The sequence below is a fragment of the Trametes versicolor genome, assembly GCF_000271585.1.
Source record: "Trametes versicolor FP-101664 SS1 unplaced genomic scaffold TRAVEscaffold_3, whole genome shotgun sequence".
Lineage (NCBI taxonomy): Eukaryota > Fungi > Basidiomycota > Agaricomycetes > Polyporales > Polyporaceae > Trametes > Trametes versicolor.
The window spans coordinates 1,767,482-1,781,902 of record NW_007360323.1 but is presented as its reverse complement, the minus strand read 5'-3'; the positions used below and the strand labels follow the sequence as shown (position 1 = coordinate 1,781,902).

At 60.0% G+C, this 14,421-nt stretch overlaps 8 protein-coding genes across 8 annotated transcripts; 3 read left to right on the top strand and 5 right to left on the bottom strand.

The window, feature by feature from the left end:
* Window positions 1–218: 218 nt before the first annotated feature.
* On the bottom strand, window positions 219–985 carry TRAVEDRAFT_35192 (uncharacterized protein; the record flags this gene model as incomplete). Its single annotated transcript, XM_008036726.1, has 4 exons — window positions 219–341; window positions 392–489; window positions 544–655; window positions 707–985. 4 exons carry the CDS (start codon window positions 983–985, stop codon window positions 219–221), a joined length of 612 nt encoding a protein of 203 aa, XP_008034917.1.
* A 280-nt stretch (window positions 986–1,265) lies between these two features.
* On the bottom strand, window positions 1,266–2,159 carry TRAVEDRAFT_163204 (uncharacterized protein; the record flags this gene model as incomplete). Its single annotated transcript, XM_008037396.1, has 4 exons — window positions 2,033–2,159; window positions 1,643–1,970; window positions 1,324–1,587; window positions 1,266–1,275 (listed from the first exon to the last, which is right to left on the bottom strand). Coding segments are annotated over exons 1-4 (669 nt in total), but the record flags the coding sequence as incomplete, so codon positions are not given.
* Window positions 2,160–2,243: 84 nt separating this feature from the next.
* Window positions 2,244–2,826, bottom strand: TRAVEDRAFT_27234 (uncharacterized protein; the record flags this gene model as incomplete). The annotated part of the gene is made up of 1 exon (XM_008036631.1): window positions 2,244–2,826. A coding segment is annotated over exon 1 (232 nt), but the record flags the coding sequence as incomplete, so codon positions are not given.
* Window positions 2,827–5,700: 2,874 nt separating this feature from the next.
* On the top strand, window positions 5,701–6,471 carry TRAVEDRAFT_115203 (uncharacterized protein; the record flags this gene model as incomplete). The annotated part of the gene is made up of 4 exons (XM_008037395.1): window positions 5,701–5,799; window positions 5,894–5,967; window positions 6,061–6,211; window positions 6,361–6,471. Coding segments are annotated over 4 exons (435 nt in total), but the record flags the coding sequence as incomplete, so codon positions are not given.
* Window positions 6,472–6,940: 469 nt separating this feature from the next.
* On the bottom strand, window positions 6,941–9,320 carry TRAVEDRAFT_27233 (peptidase). The gene is made up of 16 exons (XM_008036630.1): window positions 9,097–9,320; window positions 9,001–9,038; window positions 8,895–8,947; window positions 8,733–8,843; window positions 8,670–8,683; window positions 8,575–8,619; window positions 8,437–8,520; window positions 8,314–8,381; window positions 8,214–8,245; window positions 8,049–8,161; window positions 7,904–7,981; window positions 7,771–7,844; window positions 7,618–7,704; window positions 7,506–7,549; window positions 7,350–7,398; window positions 6,941–7,283 (listed from the first exon to the last, which is right to left on the bottom strand). The coding sequence occupies exons 1-16, from the start codon at window positions 9,289–9,291 to the stop codon at window positions 7,178–7,180; spliced, it is 1,191 nt and encodes a 396-aa protein (XP_008034821.1). The 5' UTR covers window positions 9,292–9,320; the 3' UTR covers window positions 6,941–7,177.
* Window positions 9,321–9,531: 211 nt separating this feature from the next.
* Window positions 9,532–10,027, top strand: TRAVEDRAFT_115873 (mitochondrial ribosomal protein L11; the record flags this gene model as incomplete). Its single annotated transcript, XM_008037394.1, has 2 exons — window positions 9,532–9,570; window positions 9,620–10,027. 2 exons carry the CDS (start codon window positions 9,532–9,534, stop codon window positions 10,025–10,027), a joined length of 447 nt encoding a protein of 148 aa, XP_008035585.1.
* A 936-nt stretch (window positions 10,028–10,963) lies between these two features.
* Window positions 10,964–12,493, top strand: TRAVEDRAFT_143777 (uncharacterized protein). The gene is made up of 6 exons (XM_008037393.1): window positions 10,964–11,432; window positions 11,498–11,626; window positions 11,696–11,743; window positions 11,820–11,897; window positions 12,010–12,129; window positions 12,227–12,493. The coding sequence occupies exons 1-6, from the start codon at window positions 11,343–11,345 to the stop codon at window positions 12,311–12,313; spliced, it is 552 nt and encodes a 183-aa protein (XP_008035584.1). The 5' UTR covers window positions 10,964–11,342; the 3' UTR covers window positions 12,314–12,493.
* On the bottom strand, window positions 12,482–14,397 carry TRAVEDRAFT_27229 (uncharacterized protein). Its single transcript, XM_008036629.1, has 5 exons — window positions 14,147–14,397; window positions 13,861–14,037; window positions 13,685–13,761; window positions 13,483–13,607; window positions 12,482–13,111 (listed from the first exon to the last, which is right to left on the bottom strand). Exons 1-5 carry the CDS (start codon window positions 14,306–14,308, stop codon window positions 12,789–12,791), a joined length of 864 nt encoding a protein of 287 aa, XP_008034820.1. The 5' UTR covers window positions 14,309–14,397; the 3' UTR covers window positions 12,482–12,788.
* Window positions 14,398–14,421: the final 24 nt, after the last annotated feature.

Here is a 14,421-nt window from a genome sequence, read left to right as displayed (position 1 = left end):
ATGTATGGCAGGAGTCGGCGGTCCTGCGCGACGGTACGGACTTCGCGCCGCGAGCGTCCAGCGCCACGCGATTTCCCGGGCGTTCCCTGTTTTCCCGGAAAGGCAACTATGTAGGAACGCCCGAGGTCGTCGGAATCGCCATATTATGAGGGGTCGTCGAAACGAAAGCTAGTGAGCACATAGATTACAGTATAAGTTACATGGGCCACAAAACAGTATCACAAATCCATCAGCTCTCCTGTGCGACTAATGTACGCGAGGTGGTGGTCTTCGGAGCACGCCGCCCACCGTTCGTCTCCGAACGCGACTTGTATAACCTTGCGTCCAGGTAGACAGGGAATCTAGAGATACTCAATGACTGGAGGCGCATATACACAGCGGGTTGTCGTACCGATTGCATGACTTTGTCAGCTTGACGTAGATCCCACAAGCGCACGCAACCATCCTTCTCACCTCCGCCTGACGCGAAAGTGGTGCCTTCGACTGAGCCTGTGAGATGTATATCAGTACGCCTCCTGCATACCCGAAGACATGTTAACGCACCTCGTACAAATCTGCCGTGAACCTTGGCACTTGGATACCCAAATCGAGCCACAGGCACTTTGGGCACAAGACGATGATCCCGTACTTCGAACTGGAACTCACGGTGGCCGACCTAAAGGTAAACATGTCAGGAGAGCTCGTGTTTCTGAAAGTGCTGACCAACCTCAAACAATGTGCAGAACTCCGAGATCGCAGTGTGAGCGTGGTACACCGAATTGGACAGCTTGAGGATGTTAACCACTCGCTCGGAGGAAAGATCATAGATGTTGACACTGCAGTCCGCGCTGGCAGTCACGAGTTTGCTGCTGGTATCTCGGATGGGTAACAGAGATTGGATGACAGAGTTATGTTTGATTGCGAGTGGGGCGGAAGACACCGGTCGGCGGTCCTCCGGGAGCGTCCAAAGATGGACAAGGTGGTCGTAGCCGCCAGTGGCGAACATGTTGGGTTGCATCATGGCGCATATAGCGCTAACTCCGCCGTTTTTGTCCAGTTGGGAAGGACGGTCGAATGTCCCTAACTCTTTCACCTGACACGACGTTAGGGGGTTTAAGGTGAGAGCAGATTGCACGTACTCGGGTTGCCTTCAGTCGTACCAAAGATAGTTGTTGGTTGTTGCGAGGTTGTCCGAGCACAAAAATGGGTCGGCTGGGGCCGGAAAGGACGCACGCATCATCGACGACATGGCTGCTGGGATCCGCAATTGCGCCGCCCCTCAGGATAGCTGGATGTCTACTTGTAGTTCAGCAATATGTGATCTAAGGTAAGTTAATGACGCACCGAAAGTCAGCTTTTGGAACGATGTCGAAACAGCCTCGCATTGTGACGCTCAGTACCCCACGATTGGGTAAAACGAACAGCCTACGAGGCTTGTCATGCGGGTCCTTTCGAAGATGGATGGTCTGGACACTCGAGGCAACCGACCGCACGCTCGCTCGATCCGTTTGAGACGTCCCTTCAACTCTCGTTGAGGTGAATTCCGTGCTCGTATTAGTCAGGGGTGGCACCCGACTGGTGCTCTGGGCAATAGCCTCGACTGGAGAACTGCCAAAGGCGACGTTTAAGCGTTTGCACAAAACGGGGCGCGAAGGGTACGAACCTCAGTCTGACATCGAAGGAGCCGGCTCGTGGGACAGAGTGAGAACGACGGGATGCGTTGCTACCAGATTGTATCTCAGGCTCTGGGCCGAGAATGAGAGTCCCACTTCGAAACCTTGGAGGGCTCGTCAAAGCGGACCAACAGCCCCAGCGAGTGCTTCCCGGCACAGACGCCTCAAGATGATTCTCTGCACTCTCAGACTGTCCTCGCCCGTGGTGTAATTTCGGCGAGTCAGACCGAAACGAGATTGCTGAAGGGGACCCAGGCACGGAGATAGGTATGAGAGACGGAGAGTCCAAGAGCGTGAATGACGGTTCAGGTCCAGCCGCTATGATACGAATAAGTCAGTCATCCAGAGTAACTCTGTCGTAATGGTATGCGAGCGCTCACCGGATCCGAGAAGTTCGCGGTCTAGGTAACTGTCGCCTGGAGGAGACGTTCTGACCGGAGGCCCCATGATGTGTGTTCCGTCGAACGACTTCGTGTTCGAAGGCGTTGACGCAGAGAATGCACGAGCAAGGGAGATGCTCAGGGACGGATGTCTGGGGTCGAATGACCAGGGCTGCTGCCGGACACCGGAGGTCGAGCGACTGGACGGTTCATGCGTAGACCCTGACGGTCCAGAAACCTCTGAAGAGGGCGTTCGACCCAATCCATCTGGTGTTGGACTTCGGTAAGTCAACAATGGCTCGTCCAAGGGTTCCGGCTGATCCAGAGATAGAGGGTCGTGCAGTGCCGCTGCACGTAACGGCGCTCGGTCCTCTGCAGCGTCTGTAGAGGAAACCCGATTGACACCGGGAATGATCCCCGCGTCTTCCAGTCTAGGTTTTTTCGGCGTTCTGCTCGAACGATAATGTGTACGATGCGCCCAGTTGGGCGTCGAGCCGCGCCAATTGGAGGTGGACTGGCCGTGACGGCTTGCATGTGAACTCGACGGGCCGCCAGCAGAGAGCGCGGCGTCTTGTCGTGGCCCTGAGAGGTGTGGACCGTGGGCAGGGCCGTTGTAGCCCCTTCCGCGCCCGCGGCTGAGAGCGCGCCCTCTCTGAGAGACATGTCCCTGGCGCTGAGAACCTAGGACCGGGCGGGATGAACGAATAGCTGGGACGTGTGTGTTCCCCTTTCGTGCATGGCGCACTTCATTTGACTGTGCATCTTGGCTGTAAGACATATTCCGTGTGCAAGGCTCACATCAAGACGCGACGAATTTTGAGTACCGAGCATTGAGTGCGGTCGTGGAGAGAGGGAGAGGTTCAGTGATCGGTGGCTGGCGCGCTTCAGCCACCGACACTGCACGGGCGCCTATGCATGCCTCCTGCTTTCTTGGGAACGTCGACCTCAACGAACGTTTGGACTTGCTCAGTTTCGTGGCGGCACTGCGGATGTCCCATAGCGCAAAACGCTCTGCCTCGCCCTTACCTCGAGATCTCGACAATATCCGTAGATTCAGGCTCTCTGCACCAAAGAAAGATACCGACAAAAATCAAGGTCATGCTACTACCTCGAATTCAGATCCGCAACAGGGACAAGAAGTCATCTCTCTCTCGCCGTTTCTCCCCCAAACTACAACGCATCAAAATGTCAACGACCTGATTCTGCAGACGGCGGCACGCTTAGCACGAGAAGGCAAACGTTTGACTAGGGCGCCTCAGCTTTTGTGAGTTAGGCGGAGATTCGCATGAATGTTAGCTGTAGCTGAGGCAGAGGCATCGAGGCCTGACGGGATTGCATTCGACTGGTACGTATTAACTCAGCGTTACGTCCAATACTCGCTCAGAACGTATTACACTATAGGGTATCTGATCTCACCGCCCAGGGCGAGAGTTTGAAGTCGCTATTATCCGTGTAGGAAACCAGCCTCCCTCTGGTCCCGCTCGAACTCACCTCGTATCTTTTTAGTCAAGGCATTAGGTCCGCCGACCTTGACAGGGTTCTGTCGCGTGCCGTAACACATACTGGACGAGCCTCGACGCTCGAGCCGCCGAAAGTTGAGCCATCTCATAACGCGCAACTTCGGTTCAACGCCAGCGCCCCGCCAGGGTCTCAGCTTCTGCCGGGGAATGCGTCGAACCCTATTGTCATCGACGAAGACGATGAGCCGGAGATTATAGGCACGAGTGTGCGCATGCCCGACATGACATTGCGGTCGCCGCATGCACAGATGACACAAGTTTTTGCGAGCGGACCATCGTCGGCAACCGATGTGTCAGTCGCTTCAAACTCCCCGACCTCCCCATCTAAGCAACAGGCTCCAGACATCCCTTGTTCGCCCAAACACAATGTTGGGGGCCCATCCAGGCTATCCAGTTACGGCAGTGGAACGCCTGAACGCTCGAGAACCGCTGAGCGTTATGAAAGCGTGGATTCAGATGCAACATCGTTGACGTACGTTCGTTATGCTTTCTTGGAAAGTCAGTCTGCTAATGTCCACCATCGCGTAGCGCTGCCTGCGACCGAGCGTCAGTGGTGACATACGCTTCTCCGCGCCTCGAGCACCGTTCAGCGACCGTTCGCGACCGGGATGACGATCAAACGGAAGAGGGGTACAAGCCGCCACACTCGCCGCACCACGATGGCGCCCTCGCGCTTGGGAACCCATCTGGTTGTATCCGCAAGCCTGCGACCCCATCCAGGCGTCAGCTGGAAAAGCGTCGAGCCGACTATGGGAACTGGGAGAGTCTCGCCGCGGAGTCCAGCGATGCGGAGATGGATGACGTTTATCCGTCGAGCAGGGAGTCCTCTCCGGACAGGGCGTTCCCTCCACAGTCGCTGGGTCGGATTCCCGGACTTGGATTCCTGCCGCAGACATATGATGCTTCCGATCTTGCAACGCAGCACGCGTTTGCGCCCGCCTCTCGGTCCGGTCCCCGTTCGGATAGCGATCCTTCCACCGACGGCCGTGCGCACACACCGCCACCGCCCGTCCCACCCTACACGTCAATTCGCAATGAGCGGAATCGGAACACGCGGCATTCGGACGATGTTGACAGCGACCCTGAAGACTTCGGCGGTCCGCCCAACCGATCAGTTGCAGGGAAGAAATCCATGCAGCGCATGCGCGTGGACTCCAGCAGCGATCACGACGACACCGATGAGGACATGCGTATTGACGTCACATCCAGAGAGGAAGCCCGCTCTCTACGATCACGCACTCACGACAGAAGCCACCGTCGGGCGCGAGTCCGCGCGCCTGTGAGAGGGCCGCAGAGCAGACGCAACGCCTCTCCTGAACCCTCTCGGCATTCCAACCCCGCTCGCCGAGCCCCATCGCGTTCTATCAGCGAGGACATGGGCTCGGATTCGGACCAAGACGAGCCCGATTCCGCGGGTCAAGAGAACCCCACTGGTCATACTGTGGTCATACCGAAAGCTGGGTACGCGCGGGGAAGGCGGCTGTTGGCGCCTCGGAACCAGGATCTCCCCCTCACCACGATCCTCATGCGGGGCGACGCTCACTTCATTGATCAGCGACGGAAGTAGGTGGCTCCTGCGTCTATTCGCCCGCTTTATTGAAACAGTGGCTGTACAGGGCGCGCATAACCCGGTGGTCGCTGCCTGTTGAAGACGACTCCCGGCACGTCGAGGACGCGTGCCTCATAGGCGACCACACAGTTGTCGTCGGCTACAATAAAGGGCCCTGCCAGGTGTCTTTAATTCCCGTGCGGGTGGATCAGGTACGGGATGAGGCGCCTTCCTGATAGACCCAGTGCGGAAGGCCGACTGCTAAAACCCACCCGCAGCGCCCACGCCGTATCGATCTCACCTACAGGGCGCATTCGACCGTGATCGAGAACAGGTTCGCCGGGACGTCCAATCCCAACCCCGGCATCGCATGCCTCGCGCCTGTCGGAGACGAGAGCTTCCTATCAGGTGGTCACGACAAGACGGTCCGCCATTGGAAGTTGACGTGCGAGCACGGCCGGAACGCGCCCCGCCCCACGGCATTTTCCGCGACCTCAGTACGCATCCAAACCCAGCACACCCAGGCCGTCCAGGCGCTCGCGTATTCGTCGTGGAACGACACCGTCTACTCCGCCTCGGGTGACTTCATCGCGGCGACGCGCATCGATGCACGCGCCCCCACAGAGCCCGCCCGCGTCTCGGGAAAGGTCACTCAAGTGCACGTCCACCCGCAGGACCCGCACATCGTCGCCCTCGAGGTAGGTTGTTCGGGACGCGCTATACATTCCGCCCGCGCTCCGATGTCAGCCGCCGCGCCCGGATCAGCTCAGAGCTAACAGATGTGCCGAACAGATCGACCATATGGACTACCAGGTGCACTTCTACGACACGCGCACCCGGGGGTTCGGGCGCAAGCCGTGGCTCGAGTTTGGCTACCGCGCCGCGCCTCCGAAGCCCGGGAGCAGGAGCAGCAGGAGCATCGGGGGCGCGCCGCGGCCCGCGGGGCGCAGCCACAGCAGCATGTCCTCCACGTCCGCGTCCGCACCCGCGTCGTCCGCACCGAAACTGGGGTCGCGGTACATCAGAGGGTCGACCGTGCACAGTCTGTTCGCGCGCGGCTACGCCGATGGGGTCGTCCTCGTCTGGGACCTCCGGAACGGCGCGCAGAAGGTGCGTGTGGCAGCTACCCCCGGCGCCAGCCGGCGGCGTGCGCTGGCTGGCTGGGTATTGCTATTGCCATTGCCTGCCCTTCCCTCTCCCCTCGCGTTCGCGCTCGCTAACTCCGCCCGCGCTTCGCGGCCCTGCAGGAGGTCGTCGAGCGCGCACACTTCAAGCGGCCGGCGGAAGTCGCACACACGGTCCTGGCGGGCACCGACGTGGTCGCCTATGGCGGATACTCGGCGACGTTCTGGAGCACGCTCGGCGGGTAATAGGCTGGCTGCCGCTGGCTGGGATCGGCTGGGCCAGGGCTGAGAATGGGAGGTGCGAGACGCGAGGCGTGTGCATGCGTGGGTGTTTCTGTAAATTGCGCTGCGCGGAATTGAATTCTGGGTTCTGCGCGGGATGCTCTGGCAGCTGGGATGGGAGGAGTCTGATGAGCAGTGCACACTGCAGGCTGCGAATGCGACACGAGCCACGGGACGCGCCTCGCGCCTGCGCGGCCGGTTCTCTTGGAACACTCCTGCCCCGGCACGCCACATGTCGGGAGCGGTTCTATGCTGTTGTGGCATGGGCGTGTATTCTCTCGCGCGCCCGCGCGCGCTGCTGGGCCGCTGCGGCGCGAGATCACGGACGGGCGTGCAAGCTGCATGCAGAAGGGGATCAGGGGCCCCTTCCAGCCTTCGCGCCTTCTCTGCCGGCCACATCACGAACCGTCAGAACGAGCGGGGGGATGCCCTATGCCGGCGCGCGCGGAATGGTCCTCGGAAGACCCGTGTCGAGCGAGAACGGACACCAGTTATCGGCTCGTACGTACGAATTATACAAACGCTGCGCTACAGCGGCGTTTGGACCATCCATGGCGCGACGCCTGGTCCCAGCGTAGATGCATCCAATCCGTAATGTGTATATATCCAAAGTGTCCGTATATGGCCGTCAGATCGTAAATTAAATACTGCTCCGCAGGAATGACGTGCTCTAGTCGGCCTTCTTCCAGCCTCCGAGCTCTATAGCGAACGAGACGGCGAGCTTGGAGAACTCCAGCATGTGCTCGAAGCTGAACTCGTCGGAGATGTCGTAGCGGCTGCAGGGAGGAACACAGAGCCGGTGCGTCAGCGCGCAGAAGGAGAATCGTCGGAGTGCAACTCACTCGTTCGCGCTGTGGATGTTCCCGTGGTTGGAATTCTCGAAGGTGGCCTCTGTATGCATGTGAATGTGCATCCGATAGATGCAACGAAGCGGGCACGAAATGAAAGACACTGCGTGAGCGACGGTAAGCGAGATGAATCGAGCCGGCAGCGCGCACCAATCGTGAAGACACTGGGGTATCCGCCCTTGCGCCACGAGGCACTGAAAGAAGGGAAGAGAGGGTTTCAGCGGGACGGCTGGGCGTTCGGAAGGGTCATTTGGAATCTCACTGGTCACTGCAAGCGTATCCGCACTTCGTCTCCACCCAGGGAATGTCCAGATACAGTTCGACCAGCTTCTTGTTGTATTCCGTCAGGCTGCAGAGATGTGTAGATGATGGTGAGAAACCAAGAACCACAACAAACATAGATTGGAACACCGACTCAGGGTCGACAAAGTCGGTGATAATGCCGACCTGCTCCCGGGTGCCACGCTTGACCCAAGCCGTCATGTCGTACTGGAGGCAATAGCGTCAGATCGCGACGATAGACTGAGATTCAAAAGATAGACCCGAACCTGACTCATGGCAACAACGTTCACATTACGCCCTTCGTAGGCGCGCGCAACCGCTTGCGATCCGAGGAGCCCTCCTTCCTATGACAGACAAGAGCACAGTGTGGTCAATGCAGTCTTCTCCAACTCCGCTACCGTAGAGATGTACCTCGGCAGAATACCAGTGAAATTCCACAGCGCGCTCTGGCCGGAAGCCTGCGGCAACCAACCCGCGGTACGCCTCCAGAATGCTCATGGAACCCGAACCATCATCGTCGGCACCTAAAGGGCCGAGTCAGCCCAGAAGCGTTCTTTGAGCACACGACTAATTTACCGGGGGCAGGGAGGAACGGCCAGCTATTCGTGCTGGAGACGCCAAGGGAATGATCAATACAATGAGCGGTTGCGTCCGGAACGGTACCGAGTCTACCAACCTATCGAGGTGGGCACCGATTACGACCACACCGTCGTCAGTCGGCGATGTGCCGTTGATCCGGACAATCTGGGAAAGTGGCTTCTGAGCATGACCGCGGAGTGGAGTGTAGGAAGAGACTTACGACGCTGCTCTGCGCCCAGGAGTGCGGGAATTCCTGGATGGAAATCTCGTCCTTCAGAGAGTCGGAAGCGAACTTCTCTGTGATCTGAAACACGTTGTGTGAGGCAAGGACGACTGTGAGAGACGTCGGCGGAGTAACCTCAGTGATCTTGCTCAGGAGCCAGCGTTGGCTCTCCTTGCCGGTCTATGCGCAACATATTAGCCGGGACATCGCTGGTGGCGGCAGCAACCTACCTCGCTGCGGTAATCTGGTATATTGTGAGACAAGGTCCCGGCCGGGGATAAGGCAGCACTTACAGCGTGTACGGAAGCTGGTGAACTTGTCGAGGCCATCTCGAAGGTTCTGGATCTCAAGGGTGTCAATGATAGAGCGAACCGCCTGGGTGTTGTTCGGAGCAGGGTAGGATGCTGTCGCTACGTCAACCCAGGAGATAGCAGGTCGCATAAGAGACAACACACGTTTCTGCACGGCCCTAAGGTGGGCGAGAGAGCCCAGATCTGGGGTCTCGGTTCTGTCAAGGGGCAGGGTGAGGTACGTGTTAATGAGGAGCAAATGACCACCTACACGTCGAAGAACTTGATGCCGCGAACCTTCGCTTGAATCTGGAAGGGAGCATTGTGTGAGCGGTGTTCCCGTCGGTGGGCGGAGAAGGCGGTTGACCTTCTCAAGCTCGGTCATCGTGACCGGCTCGTCCTGGCCATCCAACTGGACAAGACGCGGCGCGGAAAGGTCGAGGTCGAAGCCTGGGTAGCTGGTGGGGAAGTCGCTCAGGGGGGACTGTGCATTGTCAAAGAGCGACAAGGGCGTTGCCACGACGGCGGAGACAAGGGCGAGGAGGAGCGCAGCGGTCTTCATCGTTGTGCGAGGAGATGGTGGCAGAACAAGAGACGACGAGGAGGGACAGAGGCTACCCCGCAGTGCCTGCTTTGGGCAACGCGACGCGTGTCAGTGGCCCGTCCGTGACCGAGTTAGCCGGCGCGTCGACCCTAACCCCGCGCTCTCTTTTAGGCGCCGTGGGTGTGCTCTGCGCTGCCGCGGTCGACTCCGGCTCTGTCTTTGCCAGTCCACTCCACCCTCTCCTCACTGTCCTCGGCGATGTCTAAGGCTGCTCTCAATGCTCGGGCGCAGATAATCGTGCGTCGTACACCACGCTATTCTCGTCGTCCTGCTCACATGCCTGCAGCGCCTGCTCATCCCCGCTGGCAAAGCGGCCCCCTCACCGCCGGTCGGTCCTGCGCTCGGTGCCCGCGGTGTGAAGTCCATGGACTTCTGCAAAGAGTTCAACGCGCGGACTGGTCACATAGAGCCTGGCACTCCCATTCCCACATTGATTACCGTCCAGCCTGACCGCACTTTCTCCTTCGTCACAAAGACTCCCCCCACCGCCTACTTCCTCAAGAAAGCCGCGGGGATCGAGAAGGGTACCGGCCGTCCCGGCCATGACTTCGTCGGCACCGTCAGTCTCAAGCACGTCTACGAAATCGCAAAAATAAAGGCGACAGACCAGCACCTCAAGCACCTCCGTCTAGAAGCCATCGCGAGCACCATCGTAGGCACGGCACGGACGATCGGCATCCAGGTCGTAGCGTGAGCAGCTGCGCGCGCAGGTGAGTGTATTCCAACTCAGCGTGTACGTACCCGTTGCTCAACCGTGCCGTACCAACCCCATTGATTATCGTGCATGTTCTGCTTCCAAGAAGTCGCGCTGCCGGAGCCAGGAGCCTGAGGCATGTGCCTGGAATGTGTACATACGTAGACGGACGACACGCCAAGGAGGTTCTGGCCGAATCCCGTAGGGTCTCTACCACTCCATTTGGGCTGCCTTCTGCCATCGGATGCGGGGGGACGCGTGACTGGCGGAGAGAGCCGCCGTGGCTGCTCGTGTCGACCCTCTCTTCGCCCTCCCTTCCGACCGAAGCGCGCATTTGAGCGGAGTAGGATGCGCATTGCATTCATTCCCATTCATTTCCCAAGGTTCACGCTGACTGTGCAGAGTTCGGGGAAGAAGGTTAAGCTCTGATATTATCACACCCTCTTCCGCCTGCGCTGGGCCGCGCCTGCCATCTACTCTCGCCCGTCCCACCGGCCGAGGCCACATTTGCCGTTCCCGTCCAGACGCTTGCAGACGATGAGAACGTCGCGCATCTCGGTTTTGTCATGCCTGCACCCCATTCCTGCACCCGGTTCGAACTTTGATTGCAAGCAGGGAGACCCTTTGTGCTCCATATGGCATCTCTGACACGCTGCGTCCACGCCTGGCCCGCAGCGCTGGGCTTGCCCTCCGCACACCACCTCGTTGCAGCCAACCTGCCAAATCAAGATCGCCTTCGTCCACCTCGTGTGCGCGAGGGCACAGGCGCAAGTACGCTTCGTCCTTGTAAGCTGATGGATATATCCTCCATTTTGACTGTTTTACACAATGGAACGCGTAGGATCCTGATGGGCCTGCGTTGTTCGACGCAACCCGTCCCTTCTTCCTGGCATCGAAGCCCGCCTGCCGTGCGCACTCGTTCTATTGCAGTCTCGAGGACATGATACGGCGCTCACAAGATCCCTCGTGTTCTCTCCCGATCATGTCTGCACGCCCAAAGGAACTTCGGCCCACACACTCCACTGTGCAACGCCCCGGACGACATCGTGAAGCACACTTCTTCCACGGAGACACGTTGGAAATCCTTGTACCCAGCTTTATCTAGCTGCCGCCGCGACCACGTTCCCGATCGAACATCCGCACACATCAGTTGCAGAATCGAAAATTTACCATTTCGCGCGGACGCATATAAAGCACGGGAGGGAATACACCGCGCTCCTCACTCAGCTTCGCCAGGTCTTCCGGTCCTGCACACACTTCCGCTTCCACGCAACCCGTCTTCTTCGCGCCCACTCACGACCATTCTCCGACGATCATGGCGAGCAACGAAGTGCTCTCCTGGACCTCGCAGGACCCCCGCGACAGCCAGTTGTTTGGCAGCTACGGCGTGCTGTACCGCTTCCAGGTAAGCTCGCGCTCCTCCGCTAGCCTCTGCGCCCGCCGCGTCGGTGCTCATCTGCCCCGGCACAGACCGACAGGAACAACCAGGGCCAGACCGTGACGACGCTCTGGCGAGCCATCCGCGCAAACAAAGAGGACCGAGTGGCAAAACTCGAATGGGCGCCTGGCGGAGGGCTCGGACGCGCAGTCATTGGCAAGGTACGCCCCGCGCTGGGGAGATCAGATTGCGTCCAGATCCCGGGCTGATAGTCGCCGCGCGTTCTGCAGAGCACGCTGCCCATGTCCGACCTCGTCCGCATCGATCCCCGCCATTACGTGAGTGTGCGAACGGCCGTGCTCGCGCGAGCGCCACACGACTCACCCGCGTGCCCCGCCCGGTTCCCCCGGCCAGAACTCGAGGGTATTCAACGGCCCAGACGGCTACGAGTATCGATGGCGGCAGACGACCAACACGTACAATGACATCGAGGTGAGAGTGCCTGTCCGCGCTCCGCGCGCAGGGGCCCACATGTTGCGCCCCCGCGCGCGGCGGCGTTGCAATGAGGCCGACCGCACGCTGAGCCATATCGATGATCGTGCAGCTGCTCGACCAGAACGAGAACATAATCGCGTTCTACCGCCCCACACGGCCCCAGCGGTACAACATCGGCGAGGTCTACGGCGAGCTGCACTTTGTCCGCAATGCCGGCGCGGGCGTCGTGGTACGTGCCTCCCCCCTTCTCCCCTCCGTTCCGCCCACCGTTCCGCCGCGGAACCCGGCTGCAATCGATGGATAGCTGATCGCATTTGGACGCACAGATGCACCCCCCGCTCATGGACACCGTAACGGTTACCGCGATGTTGTACCGCTGGGTCGTGGTCTACGGCGGAGGAGCACCATCGTGAGCCGAGGGCCTCACGTCATCGTCGTCCATGCTGCACGCACGACGTGCACTCGCGCCCCGTTCTCCCTACGTACGCCCGTACACCCCCCTCCCACCGCGCCGACCCCGCACCGCGTTCCGCTCCCCGTCCGCACCGCAACCGAAATGTACCATTCTCGCAAAGGCTCACTTTATATCTATATGTCGATGTACAACCTTGTATACTATCCAAGTAGGTCGAGAACCGAAGGACACTTGCTTCGGTACCACAACCGTGGGCCAGCGATCGACCCCGATGTGCCGTAACCGCCTCGATGCACCGTCCTTTGGTTCTCCTCCCCGCGCCCAGTATGGTACAACGCGCGCCATTTCTGGGCAGGAACGACACTAAACAGAAACGAGCCCCTGCCGGACATCTCCCCTTCGGACCCTTCCCCCCTGCGGACCGACCGCCCGCCCGCCCGCCCCGTCCCCCGCTCCCGAGCCTGAGTTCAGAGTTAGAGCTTCGCCTGCGGGGCGCCATCCGCGTCCGGGAGCGCCAGCTCCGGCTTCACAACGTCGAGAATCTTGTCGACGGTGCGCACGACCCACTCCGTGCCCTCGTCGCTCGCGAGCCAGTAGTCCTCCGCGCTGAGCCCGGGCACGTCGCGCGCCTTGAGCAGCCCAAAGACGTGGCTCGTCAGCTGCGGGCCGACGCCGCCCTCCGCCCGCAGGCACGCGGTCCCGACGATCGAGCCCTGCGCGCGGCTCAGGTTGCCCAGCACGGCGTCGCCCCCGGGCAGGGGCGCCAGCACCGCTCCGTACGCCTGTATGATGAATTCTGCGGTCGGGCGCGAGCCGAGCCGAACCGATAGGGTGCGGTCGAGGATGTGCGGAAGAGGGGCGATCGGCGGGCAAGATTAGCGTCTGATAGAACTCGAGCGGTGCAAATCGGACGGGGGGCGAGGAGGGTGCGCAGGGACCGGGAGCGTGCGTGCTGCAGGTGCATCCCGGGGGTGCGGGGTGCCCTGCAGCACGTCTACGGCATCCCGGGCACAAGGGGAGGGAACGGGGAGGCCCGAGGGAGCGGACGCGTTGCATTATGCCCCTGCGGTCCCTGCATTGTTCTGCAGTGCGGGAACGAGCGAGGGGCAAGGTGCGCACGCCCCGGGCACCTCGAGGGACAAGGAACGCGCGGCGGGCGAGACTTACCTATGAAGTCGGGGTGATACGAGCCTAACTTGTTACGAAGTTTTTCCGCATGGGGGGTGTAGATGGTCGCCCACAGCGCCTCGCCGCGCGCTACGATCTCATCGACGTTCTTGCTGTCCACCGTCCTGACAGTAGCAACGGGGCACGCGTCAGCTCAAGCGTCATACAATAGAGCTAGCGTTGTGGGGTTGCGAGGGCGTACCTGACAGACGTCTTCCGCAGCCCGTTCCTGACGTCGTCTTCTATTGTCTCGTGTAGGTTCGCCAAAGAGAGGATCGTCTGCGGGGGCCAGTGGGCGCATATATTCGTTTGTGGGGCACGGTGAGCGCAGCAGATGAGCTATCGTGATATCGACGCGAGAGGACGCGTGCTACTTACGCGTGGTACGCCGACGAAGATGCAGCTCTTCAGCGCGGACTCACGCATGAGTGCGGCCTTGGACAGCGCCTCGTCATATCCGCGACGCGTCGCTGCGTTGTCCAGGTTGTCCCGCGTCGCGAAACGGTACAAGTGACCGATAGTTGGCGGAGCGTTTGCGGTCAGAAGAGTGCACATCTTCACGCGGGGCGTTCAACATGGCAAACGCAGGGTTGATTATTCCCCACAAAGTGAATGACGCGTCAGCGTTCCGTAGTGCGCGTGTGCTGCGGCCATTAGAACGTACCGCAAGTGTGAGCCAGCCCCGCTCAGCCTTCTTCGCCTTCGCATCTTGGAAAGTGCTGGAGAGGACTGCGGTAAGCCGCGGTAGAGAAGGCGTCGGACGCGGTTGAGGTGTGCGCAGCGTCAGCAGCTGCTTCACGGTCGGTGGCAGATGTTTGACCACCATATTGGATTCTACAGTCGTTGTGTAGGGGGGTTGGAAGTAAGGCTCGCCGCAGGCCTCAGTGGTCGTGTCTATGTATATGCACGATCAAGCAGTGACGGAACACGGAGGCTCGC

Excerpts from the sequence above, each read along its gene's own strand:
- TRAVEDRAFT_27233 (XM_008036630.1), bottom strand. The coding sequence starts at position 9,291 with ATGAAGACCGCTGCGCTCCTCCTCGCCCTTGTCTCCGCCGTCGTGGCA. Across the intron at positions 8,382-8,436 it reads CCTGGGCGCAGAGCAGCGTC|ATTGTCCGGATCAACGGCAC; the intron begins GTAAGTCTCTTC and ends CCACTTTCCCAG. Across the intron at positions 8,246-8,313 it reads ATCGGTGCCCACCTCGATAG|CACGAATAGCTGGCCGTTCC; the intron begins GTTGGTAGACTC and ends TGGCGTCTCCAG.
- TRAVEDRAFT_143777 (XM_008037393.1), top strand. The coding sequence starts at position 11,343 with ATGGCGAGCAACGAAGTGCTCTCCTGGACCTCGCAGGACCCCCGCGAC. Across the intron at positions 11,744-11,819 it reads GCATCGATCCCCGCCATTAC|AACTCGAGGGTATTCAACGG; the intron begins GTGAGTGTGCGA and ends TCCCCCGGCCAG. Across the intron at positions 11,898-12,009 it reads ACACGTACAATGACATCGAG|CTGCTCGACCAGAACGAGAA; the intron begins GTGAGAGTGCCT and ends ATGATCGTGCAG.
- TRAVEDRAFT_27229 (XM_008036629.1), bottom strand. The coding sequence starts at position 14,308 with ATGGTGGTCAAACATCTGCCACCGACCGTGAAGCAGCTGCTGACGCTG. Across the intron at positions 14,038-14,146 it reads GGGGCTGGCTCACACTTGCG|ATGTGCACTCTTCTGACCGC; the intron begins GTACGTTCTAAT and ends CCCCGCGTGAAG. Across the intron at positions 13,762-13,860 it reads TCTTCGTCGGCGTACCACGC|ACGATCCTCTCTTTGGCGAA; the intron begins GTAAGTAGCACG and ends TGGCCCCCGCAG.